Genomic DNA, 12,095 nt, shown 5'->3' with positions numbered 1-12,095 from the left:
CTTGACAATCACCTTACCTGAATTTTACTCAGGTGTAACTAAAGTCTGATTTAAGGGTTGTTTATATTTCACATAATTAATCAGAATCTGCAAAGTAACTAAAATAAATGCAGTGGAGTAAAAATACCAGGTTAACTTCTGAATTGTAGTGGAGTAGAATTACAAAGTAACAATGAGCTGTCATGTGGGTATTAATGCTGCGCATTATGGACACAAGCGATTTTCACCCATTTATTAATTAGATGTTTTACATTTGATAACACCAATGTGTTTAATACTGGCAACTTCTAATTGTGGGAAAAACGAAAACGTTCAGTAGAGACGTCCCATAGAACATTTTGCGAAACACAATAGCCAGCATGTGTAGTTCTGGGGGGCGTTCGATTCCAGTTTTGGATAGTCTGGCATGGTTTCGTTCCATTTCACACAGCTGTTTGACGCTCTGCGTAACCTTACGGGGACTGTAGTCCTAAACGATAGCTGGGGATTATGGGTAGTGTAGTGTCTTCGGCCATCCTAAACTCAGAAATGTTGACAATTGCAATGATGCTCGAAATGTCCCTTATAGGCCTACGTCTGTTTCCGGTTATTTTTATTTTGAAATTCAGTTCCTGACGGACGCCAAAAAAGACCGAGATTATGGAATTAAACCAATAAATAAAAGCAAGGATAATTGTGTGTTATTGGTGAGTAAATAACAGTGTGTTATTTTGAAAAGAATAACGAATTAGAAGGAAACAAATATTTAAAAATACAGATTTCAGTATTCTGAGGCTCTGAGCCCCATTTATTTTCCTGACAGACGGCAACAAAAGTCGAAATTATAGGATTTAAATTATAGGATTTAAAATAAAAGCAATAATTGTGGCTTGATATTGAGTAAGAACATGTTTTTATGAACCACACAGCTTCCGGTCTCCCACGACCCGACCGGAGAAAAAGACGTGCTGCAGGCAGTAGAAATACATTGCTTTTAAAATCGTGCTTTGCAACACGAAAAAAAGGGGCAAATCGTGTTGGTGAACACGAATCAATAGATTAAAAATCGTGTTGGTGAACACGAAATGCCGTGAGACTGGGTTGGTTGTACAGTGCGTAGATGCAGCGGACAGCCAGGTCTCAGTTGGTTTGGTGTCCTCTGCTTACTTTTAATACTTGTAAATAAAACGTTTGGCCCGTAATTTATTTCCCTCATTGTAGCGACCAGAGAGGGGGGGGATATATCCAGTCTCTGATAGTGTTACGTTATTATGAGAGTGCTCTGTTTGATTCTGAAATTGTATATATTTATATAAATATATACATATGTGTGTGTGTGTGTGTGTGTGTGTGTGTGTGTGTGTGTGTGTGTCCATCAGACAGAGGGCTGCAGTGCCTCCTGTCATCATTAATGGACGTCTCTTTAAAATGACCGCTCAGAGGAGAGGAGTTCTCATTTCTCTAACCGCCTGCTGCTTCCCCTCCTCTCTCCTCGGTTCCCCTCCTCGACTCCTCCGTTCGCATCTCCTGTGGGCGGGACTAAGTCTCGAGGATAGGAATCGAGGAGGGGAGTCGAGGAGGGGAGTTAGAGAAATGAGAAAGGGCCCTAGACTGGCTTGGTCCAAAAACAACAACACACAATCCGCCAACATGCCCCTTTAAAGCTCACTACCTAGCACAATTAGATTTTTTGTTTGATGTGTATGTTAAACTTCAGTGTGTGTACCAATTATACAAGTGAGATCATGTTTTCATTTGTGAGCTTTAAAAGGGGTTTGTCAGCATATTAGTTTTCACCTGGCTACAGAGGTTTCCCTTTCCCCCAGTCATTATGCTAAGCTAAGCTAATCAGCAGGCTGTAGCTTTACATTCACCTGATTTTGAGCAGTATCAAAAAGGTTTTTCAAAAACTTCTAGCTTGCTAATGCTCAAGGTCTGTGATACGGCGGGTTGGTTAAGGGGGAGGGAGGGGAGATCATGCGAGGGTGGTAGGGGCATGCTTTGGGCTACATCATGCTATACCTACAGAACATCTTGGGGCAGGGGTTGGGGGGAATCACCCCACAATGGGAGTGTCAGCTGTCCCATGATGCCTGTTCAATGACAGACTGATAGACAAAATAGACAAGATGACAAAACTTACAGGACAAGAGACTTTCAGTAAAAATGTCCTGAGCAACTGTGCAACACAGTGTGTGGTGGAACGATTGACAGTGATGAAGTCTACACAACAACTTTACAATACACAGCAACTCAAGTGGCAGCTTAAAAGTGTGTGGATTTACTGAATTTGGGACAGATGCCTGTAAATAAGGGACATTTTATATTGAACTTGACACTTACCTTTGACCTTAGGCCTCTTGATTGCTTGGCGGCGTTTGATCGTTCCTTTTTCAGGAATTCTGGATTACTTTTTGATTTCATGATATCTAAAAAAAAAAGCACTACAGTTTAGCCAAAATAGTTTAATATGAACCTTATAGAGGTTCAGTGCACCTGGGGTTCTCTATACAGGGATAGGAATGAAAAACATGCATTTAAGGGTTAATGATGCGGACCTCAAAATGAGCTTCACCTTTATGTCGTTGTAAAGTGTTTTTATTGTAAAGTGTTTTTATTGTGTCTTTTAAAAATGTGCTATATAAATAAAACTTGATTTGATTTGATATGTCAAATCCAAATATATCATAATAAATTACATGGAGCATGATACAGTTAACCATGTCCTGTATATGCACACCATTTTAAAATGTATATTTAAACATTGTTTACATTTCCCTATCTCGTGAAAAATTATAATACAGTATTTTCCCCCTGACTGGCTAAATTATTTATCAAGCTTTAGAAATGGTTAGAAATGTTTTGGTAAATCCAATGGGATGTAAAATAAGGTTAAACTTCGTATCTACCGTATCCAGGTGTGACTGTTCCATCGACGTTCCTCTCTCCTAAAGCTTCTGTTGCAATGAGCAGCTTCTCCTTCAGTTTGCTGATGTCACAGTCAGCCTTTGCTTTCACAATGCTGAGCTCTGTGTAGATGTCTTTATATTTTTCTGTGGCATACTTCTTGTCCTGTTGAAAAGTCATCAATGCAGCATTACTAAAATACACAAACATGAATATGTAATCTATCTAAAGATTGGTTTTGCTTACCCTTAAAGCAGACTGCAGTTCATCTTTCAAAGAGTGGATCTCCTGCTTAAGATACTGGATCTCTGACTCCTTAATTCGTAGCAACACCTACAAGATGGGCAGAACGGTCATACGGCAAAAGTTCCAATCCTTACTGCATGTGTGCATTGTTTGTGTTTAGACATACCTCAAGTTCATACACATCTTTTCCCTGGGTAAGTGGTGACATTGCTGTTTCTCCACTGAAGCAGGAGCGCATCCGAGTGATCTCTGTAGTCAGTCGGTTGTTTAGTTCCTGTTGGAGAGAATAAAGTTGAGTTTAAATCCATGGACAGAAATGATTTGTATAGGTACATGTGCATGTGTGCAATCCAACCTGGTTGTGAGCATTGAGCTCCTGGTTCTCTCTCTGACACTGCCTGAGGGCCTGCCTCTCGGCCTCCAGGGCCTGGGCCAGGTGAGCGTTCTCCAGACATTTCTGAGAGTACTGCTCCGACAGCACCTCCAGTTCTCTGTGGATCGACTGCAGCTCCTCCCTGGACAGGCACGTCATCACAATATTAACCACAGTTCTCATTTGATGTTGACCAAAGAAGTCTAGAATGAGGTGGACCTAATCATAAAAAAGGGATTTTCCTTAAAAGCTTTTATTTTCTCCAGTTTTTCAGCCGCTGACAAGCTGCCAAATTCTTATAATTGCCAATCCTGCAACAACATAAGGATTATCTAAAAATCCACCGAAGTAGTACTATTAACACAAACACTTGTTTAAACCTCAGGGCTCTAAAACCTAAATAGAGATTTAATTTTTTTTATATTTAACTCTTTAACATGGAATATCTTAATAGTTTTCGTATTCAAAACATACTCGTATTGTAAGCGCAGTTCATCAATGTCAGCGTTCAGTCCGCTCAGTTGGGAACGATGGGTCTTGTTCAGTTCCTCCTTGTGTGCATTCTTCATTGCTTCAATAGCTACATTTAAAAAGGAATCACATTTAATTATTGTACGCTGGTTTTGTTTAAAGTTTAGAAATCACGGGTGAAAAAACGGTTTAATTACCAGCAATTGTGGCAGCAGTCTCCTCAGCCAAAAGTCTCTCTCTCTCTTCCATAAGTTTTGCGATCTCCCTCTGATGCTGCCTCTGGAGGTCATTTATTACCTTGTGGTGTGTGTCTTCCATTGTTGCAAAGCCACGTTCACACGTAGCCTAGAGGAAGAACGGATAAAGAATATGTTATTGCAAAATGACCTTTGCATTTACCAGCTACAGTATAATCTAATGTGTGACTATTCATGAAGTCCAATACCTTTTATATATATTATATATAATATTAATCATTCACTAGGCTACATGGTGTCATGCAAAATCAGTGATAGCATCCATGCAAGCTTTAATGATGTGAAGCCCAGCTATGTAAGAGAGTGAGGTAAAGCTGTGACATTTTAATCCATCATAGACTGCATTTGTCATTAATAGACTGCACCTCCTTCTATAATTGAATGTAGGAAATAGTTTGTCTGTTAATGCCCAAATCAAGAAGCAATGTTTATGGCAATCGAGCCATGTTACAATTTTAATATTCAGGATTGTACTTAAGAAGAAACAACCTTCAACATATTTCCTTGCTTTATTATGTAAAACTACCAGGGATGTCCCACCCTGATCCAGCACTTTTGACGTGCATCGGTTTGGTCTATATAATGCCAAACTTGTATTTCCATGAGTTCTGCACCAACTACAGAGAGCATTAAAGCCTGCAGTTTCAAGTTAGTTTTGCAGGTATTTGGTCATAAAATGATGTGTTGGACAAATTGACAATTCATCCAAACGTTTATGAGACAACAGGATGATTCAGGGCGTCACCACAGTCATTCGGGTTCATCACCTGGGTACCATGGATGGCTGTGGAAAATGTCATACCAATCACAATAAAATGATGATACTCTTGACTGGCTATTGGCTGTAAATCTAAAGTCAGGGTAGCCAAATGGGTGGATAAAAGCGCCTAACCTTACAAACCCTAGAAACATGCAGCTAGTATGGCTCTAGCGATGTAAGCAAACTGATGCCATCTATGATGCAAGATTCAGAGATTTACAAACAATCTCGAAAGAAGCCAATTCAATCGCTCTGTGCATATTAGTAGATATGGACAAAAGCAGCTCGTTATTATGCTATCTTACCTTCAATCTAATACACTCACTTATGTACAACCAAAAAAAATCACTACAGTATAATGAAAGAGCAAAAACCTTAAGACTCTCAAAGTCTCTCTGGTATTTCTCTCTCAGGCTGGCCACATCTCCTTCTAGGTGCTTGTTCTCCAGTTCGTCCTTCATGGTGCTCATCTGAGCCTCCAGCTCCTGGATCCGGTCCTTCAGAACCAGCATGGAGTCCACCTCTGACCTGGTATGTGCATCCTCCCCCTTCCCCTGCTCCTCCTCATCCATTGGTGTAGGGGCCTCGTCACAAGGAGGCGAGTGGGAAACCTCAAGACCTTTATTGTGCTGTTGGATACATTGAACGTTTTCCATATACTGGGAATGTAACTTTTCAATCTCCTCTTTGTGGATTTGCTGGAGCTCACAGATCCGCTGTTCAAACTGCTCTTCCAGTTTCCTCACGTGACCCTCGTGCCGCCCCTCCATGGTTTCCATGTCCACCAGCAGGACTTCTAGCTTTTGCTGACTGTCAGCTGTAGTGTCCATGAGGGCCAGCTCTGTGGAGGCACGGCCTTTCTCAGCTTGGCTTAGCTCTTGCTTATGCCTCTGTTTTAGCTCTTCAGTGTCCTTCTGGAAACGTTCCTCCAGGAGAGCCAGTTGGTCCTGCTGCTGTGAAAGCTGGTTCACACGTTTGCTGATCTCACTCTTAAGCGTATGGTTCTCCTTCTTGAGAGTGGAAACTGCTTGTGTTAAATTCAGGCGCTCCTCCTTTAATGATGCTTCATAATTTTCTTGGATTGCGTTGACCTTTCGGGCGTGCTGTTGGACAAGAGCATCCATGTTTTGACCTGTCTGTTTGCACCAGCCCAAGTCTTGTTCATGCATGGCCTGTAACCTGCATGCCACATAAGCTACCTGAGCCTGGATTAGGGCGTCGCGCATACAGACAGAGGTACTTGTTAAACCATGTGAGGTTTGGTGGCCCAGAAGACCGTGGATCATTTTAGCCAGTCTAGGATGGTTTCCACCATTTTCTATCTCTTGAGCAAACTTATGGAGGATTTTTGCTTGTCTTTGAAGCTCAGTGGCCAAGTTGTCATGTGCATGTTGCAGCGATTCAATAGAATTAATACCACAAGATGGCATTTCTCTAGCCAAATGTCTGTCTACGACTTCCTCAGCCAAGTCTCTAGCCTCTTCCATTTCAATTTGCTCCATGTAGGGAGCTAGTTCAGGGGGGGAAATGTCTGCTAACTTTTGTTCACCAAACTCAAAGTTATTTTTGACTTCTTTTATTACATTTATCAAATCAGGCCTTTTGGAAGCTTCAATAATTGTTTTCAAGGCCATTTCCCTTTGATGCAGGTTATCATGAGCCTCAGTTATCTCCCTTTTCAGTATTTTGAATTTCTCTTCATAGCACATTTTAAGGTTTTGAATAGTGTAGGCTAGCTCAGCTTTAATTAAAGTGTTAAAGATAACTGTGGAATCAACATCAGCTGAAACACTTTCCTCTTTGGATTTAGCAACATCCGTCTCAGCTTTCTCCAATTCTTTCCAGAATGAACTTTCTAACATCAACTTCCTGGTCAAGACATCAGCATACACTATAGCCAAGCATTCTTTGTCACCTCTTTGAATGTTCTCCAAGTCTTCCCATATCTCGGCAAGAGATTGTAGGAGGTCAGACTTTGATGTCTGTAATAACAAGGCCATTTTATTCAGAACAACCGCCTCAAACGATAACGTTTTGGCAAAGAGGTGCAAAGCTTCTTTATCTAGAGTCTCTGGGGTTGTGTTTGCATGGACAACTGGTGATTGCTCCTCAGTCGTTTGTCCTTGTCTGATGAACAGTGATGCATTGAACAAATGGTTCTCTATCTCTGACAATGAGTGCAGCTGTGAACCGGTGGTAACATGAGAGCCATTAAGAATAGTCCTGACTTTCTCTCGACTGCTTTCCACACACAACAGGGCCTTGGCATAATGCTTATTGGCAGCACTACTCTGTGTCCCACTTCCATTACTAAACTCCTTATTGGGGTTAGGATTTGTGTCCGTCATCTTTAGATCATCCTTAGACGCATCTTCTGCTTGGTTGGATTGCTCTCCTACATTTTGTGTGAGGTTTCTGAGTGTATCCTCTGTGGCTAGCAGCTTAGTCTCTAGGGCGTGTATGATAGAAATGAACTTCTCTGGGTCACTACTGTGAGAGAAAGTAATATCAGAGATGTTCCCTTTACTAAAATCGGTATCTTCCTTAACATCCTCGTTTACATTTTGTGTTGTGTCTGCAAACGCAGTGCTCGCATTGATAGTGTCCATGCCCTCGAGACTTATGTATTTCTGGCACTGAATTGTGGAAAAACGTATCCTTGGTCTCTTAGCTTGAGACTCCTTATCATCTTGGGAGTTCTCCGTCTTGGATGAATTGTCATAGGTAAGTAAGAGATCTGTGTTTGCTGCTAAGGAGGCTGATGTTTGAAGCCTTGCCTTCTTGCTCTTGTCTGGGATTTGCTGCCTTTCCATACGTAGGTCAGCATAGCCCAGCTGCAGGGCATTAAGATGCTGCTCAAGTTCTGCTATGCGATCCTCTGCAACAACAAGCTTGGCCTGCAGATCCTTCTCAGCACTACAGGGTTCAACTTTATCCAAGAGATTTTGACTCATATGACAAAGAAGCTCCTCCTTAGCTTGCAACTTCTGTTCAGTTTCCTCCAAGCTGTTGCCAAGTGCAGCCATTTTAATAAGGGCTTCTTTCAAATCCTCTTCCTTGCGTACCATCAGCCTCTCATACATTTCCTTAGTCTGCCGGATCTCCTCCTCTTTTTCTCGTAGGAACTGGCTCATTTTCTGAAACTCTTGAGTAGCCCTCTCATATGAGTGCTCTAGGGTGTAGTAATCAGCTTCTTCTGTTTCGAGACGATTGCGAAGCTTGTTCACCTCACGGTCTGCTTCTGCTATCTGGTTAAGAAGCTCCTGACAGCGGCAGGTGAGATGGCCTTTCTCTTCTTCTAGCCTGCGCACACTCTCCCTTAGTGACTCCACCATGTCAGTCTTCTGGGCCAGTTCCTCTTGCAACTTCAGCATTTCCTCCCTGCTTTCTTTTGCCCCAGAAGCCTGCCTGCCTCTTAACAAGGCATCCACCTGCTGCTCAGCCTCTAGCACACGGACCTCCATCTCTTTCTGTGCAGTTTCAGCCTCAGCTAATTTTCTACACAGATTCTGTCTTTCCTTCTCATGACTCTCTTGCAGGCTATGCTGATCCTTCCTCAGGCGCTCTTCCTTTAGTGCTTGACCCTCTTCGGTCACATTTATCCTAGCAGTGACCTCTTGCAGCCGCTCCTGGAGCCGTTGAATCTCTCTAACATGGTCTCGTTGCAGGGCCTGCTGGCGCTCCAGGTGCCTGAGGGCCTGGTTTCTCTCCAAGAGGCTGGCTTCTACTTCACGGAGTCTATCTTCACTGTCCTTTAGCTGGGCACGTAGTGTGGCCTCACCGCGACCAAATTCATCTTCTTGTTCCTTTGAACGTTTCTGCTCTAGCTTGAGCTCATTGCGCATTCTGGCAACAGCCTGTTCACTTGCCCAGATTTCAGCCATTGCAGATGCTAGTTTAGTCTGCAGAGCCTGAATACCAGACTCATGGTGGTCTACCGCATCCTGTGCTTCTGTGTAGCTTCTCTTTAGTGTCCGAATCTGCTGCTGAGCAAGATCCTGCTTTTGCTTTTGGGTTTCCAACTCGCCCTGCAAATCTTCATTAAGCGCGTGCAGGCGCTGCCACGGCACTCTTTGCGGTGAAGAGGAAGGGGATGTTGCACTCTTGAAAAAGATTGATGAAACAATTTCATTAATGACATCCTTATTTCACCTACCATATACGGAGAACCACATCTCGGGGGGAACCAGGAAAATAAGTTTTCCTCTCTTGATTTGAAGCTTTCTTTTGAAGCTTTTCCCAAGCTTCCACTGTGCTTTTTCAGAGGTGACTTGAAAATGGAAAGGTGCGAATGAAACCCCCCCCTTCCAAAAAAACAAAAACCTTGCTGGGTCACTGCTATAATGATTTATAACAAATAAATAAAAAGCAGACCACCTACTTAACTTTCGCAAAGTTAAGTAGCTTTATTCAACAAAAAACGACATTCTGATTCTATGACAAATAGTAGTAACTTAAAAATGCACAATGTAAAAAAGCAGTTAAAGTATGCAATTCTGAAACACCAATAAGCATGCAGAAATCAAGCTTGGAAAGGGTGCACAGACAAAGAGAGAAAAAGCACAGCGCAAGGCTCCTTGATCAAGTTTCTTACCTCAAGCATATCGGATCAAATCAATTATTTCCCAGGAGATGTGAAACTCCGTAAAAGACAGTTAATGAAAACTCATGCTAAGAACACCTCAACCATGCGTATCAGTTTCAGAGATAAAAGCACCCACACCTGTTAGTAGAATATTATATAAGTTACAGTAGCCATACATAATACATCTGATATATCATGAGCTAGTATACCTTATAACAAAAATATAATCTATACAGGTTCAAACTTTTACTGTGCCACGTTTGACTCAGGATTGATTTCTCTTAATAAATGTTGGAATGCTATTTGTACATGTTGTCGATAAACCAATACTGATCCTGCAGTATGGATGGTGAGTGTAGTACCTGCAGCACATAGCCCTGTCTGGCACTGTGTTCCCTCCCAAGTGCATCCTCCAGGTGCTCTTTTAAAACATTGTTTTGCTTCTGCAGTCGGTCCAGCTCCTGCTGCTTCTCTCCCAACTGGGCAAAAAGAAAGAAATTGAAGAAACAATGAATGACAAGATGCTCCAATACCATTAAGATGTAAATATGACCATAGTGAAGAAACGCACCTCTTTGTCTAGCAGCACAGCAAGCTCATCAGCCGGCAATCTGTCAGAGTTACTAGAGTTTCCTGAAGCTGTGTTGATGGCAACTTGCTTCTCTTCTCTTAACGGCGTCGTCTCCACCTGATGCCACCGCTGCTCGATCTCTTGATGGACATCCGGGTTTTTATTTTTCTTCTTATCTTCACTAGCAGGATGCATCGCTGCTGGGTGGTCTACTTCCATCTTTCCTTGCTCATGGCATTCAGGTATCGATGGCGGTACTGGTGATGTCGTGTTAAGCGTGGAAGTCATAGTGACGGTAACAGTATTTGGCATGTGCGGGGCACTGGTTGTGCCATGTGGGAGGACGCCCCTCCTAACACTCTCCTTTTCTGCTTCTGGGGTCATAGAAGGTGGGTGAGCACCTGACAGAGAGGAGGTTTGGAGGGAGGAGGTAGAGATAGGAGAGGACGCTAATGAGGAAGGCGAAGAGGAGGTAGAGCAAAATGAGGACGTTGTAGAGAAAGATGAAGTGAGGTCCACTGTATCCGCTCGCTCCTTTGCTCGCTTTTCTGTCTGCTCCATTTTAAACTCGGACCAGTCAAAAGTCTTGGAGCGACCCTCTCGTCTGCGCTCACGGACTCGGCTTTTACGTTGCTCGGAGAGAGGGCCAGAGGCGTTGCTTCCAGATGTCTGTGTGTGGACGAAGGACTTTGGGGCTTCAGGACTTGTGCTCAGCTCAGGTGAGGACTGTGGACACGGCTCTAACATCACGTTGGCTTTTGCCTTCTCTTCAGGGAGGGATCTGTATGAACAAAGGAAAAATATACGTAAGAGGATGTTACCAGAAAAAGATGAGGAATTTTACACATATATCAGCTCAAGCTCCAATACACTTATATAAAGCTTTGCCGGACAGACAAAAATGCATATATTCGTTGCAGAGCAGCATCATTATGATTATATTATATGATTCTGTTTTCTTCAAGGTTGTGTCTTCCTGGTCGAATGTACTTATTGTAAGTCGCTTTGGATAAAAGCGTCAGCTAAATGCAATGTAATGTAATGTAATGTAATCATTAAATTGTGCATTAAAAGCATGGTAATCAGTAAAATGCCTCAAAGTCAAACCATTAACAACAAAATGCTTATATGGCACTCTGCAACAGACTGAAAGCAGCTTCGGTTTTAACAGTCATGATCTGGGGTAAGCCTGATGGCAGACGTCGCCTTTAGCTGCTATGCTAATGCTATTTGTATACAGTAGTGGCTTAATGTTAAGAATGTGTTGATGGGCACTTGGTGGTGTTGAGGGGCAAAGTGACCTGACGGAATAATCTATTTTTGCCACGTTGTGTGTGGAGGTGTCAGGGAGGTATGAGTAAGGGGAAAATGAGAAGGGACAGGGCTCAAGAATGAGAAAGAGGTGTCTCCGAGGCGTCTTTGCAAAAATACCAAAAATAACACACATTCTCCGCTTGGAGAGAGTTGCCTAAGATACACTGGCAGAATGTTTAAATCTGTGAAAGCGGGTCATAGTGTGTATTCAGTGTCTTGTGACGAGCCGTCTGAAAAGCAATACATGGCTTTTGAAAGCACAAACATAAATGCTTAGGTAGACACAAACATATCCTCAGGAGAACAGTTTTTGAGCAATTACAAGAAAAAAATAGACCCTCTTCTCCCTATTCACTAAAGGCCTTTTCTATCTCCTCTATATTGTTGTCGTTTTGTGATAATCTTCCAAAGATACCGAGTGGACCGTCACACTACAAGGATTATCAAACGCTCTGCTGTTGATCAACAGAAGGTCAGGTAGGTTATTCTTGTATGTTGATGTGATTGAAGTGTGTGTCTCTACAGTGGCACGACTGACAAGGAGACGTTACTCAACAATCACATGACATAGGGCGGGACGACAAACACGCTGGGACTGACATTGCCGAGCAATTACATCACTGTTCGAGGAG

At 42.6% G+C, this 12,095-nt stretch overlaps 1 protein-coding gene across 13 annotated transcripts in view; it reads right to left on the bottom strand.

The window, feature by feature from the left end:
• si:ch73-103b11.2 (myosin phosphatase Rho-interacting protein) overlaps positions 1-12,095 on the bottom strand; it is a 55,388-nt gene that overhangs the window by 4,214 nt on the left and 39,079 nt on the right. For 7 of the 13 annotated variants that reach the window (XM_034214702.1, XM_034214705.1, XM_034214708.1 and 4 more), the window contains 10 exons: positions 10,150-10,930; positions 9,941-10,057; positions 5,368-9,096; positions 4,174-4,321; positions 3,980-4,085; positions 3,488-3,647; positions 3,299-3,406; positions 3,133-3,219; positions 2,889-3,051; positions 2,323-2,408 (listed from right to left, as the gene is read on the bottom strand). In XM_034214702.1, the coding sequence (XP_034070593.1) occupies positions 2,323-2,408; positions 2,889-3,051; positions 3,133-3,219; positions 3,299-3,406; positions 3,488-3,647; positions 3,980-4,085; positions 4,174-4,321; positions 5,368-9,096; positions 9,941-10,057; positions 10,150-10,930 (5,485 nt within the window). Of the gene's footprint in view, positions 1-2,001; positions 2,088-2,322; positions 2,409-2,888; positions 3,052-3,132; positions 3,220-3,298; positions 3,407-3,487; positions 3,648-3,979; positions 4,086-4,173; positions 4,322-5,367; positions 9,097-9,940; positions 10,058-10,149; positions 10,931-12,095 lie in introns of all 13 variants that reach the window. The other 6 variants (XM_034214710.1, XM_034214713.1, XM_034214709.1 and 3 more) reach the window with 4 other exon arrangements.

Source organism: Gymnodraco acuticeps, unplaced genomic scaffold (genome assembly GCF_902827175.1).
Source record: "Gymnodraco acuticeps unplaced genomic scaffold, fGymAcu1.1, whole genome shotgun sequence".
NCBI classification, from domain to species: Eukaryota; Metazoa; Chordata; class Actinopteri; order Perciformes; family Bathydraconidae; genus Gymnodraco; species Gymnodraco acuticeps.
This window is presented reverse-complemented; position numbering and strand designations above follow the sequence as displayed.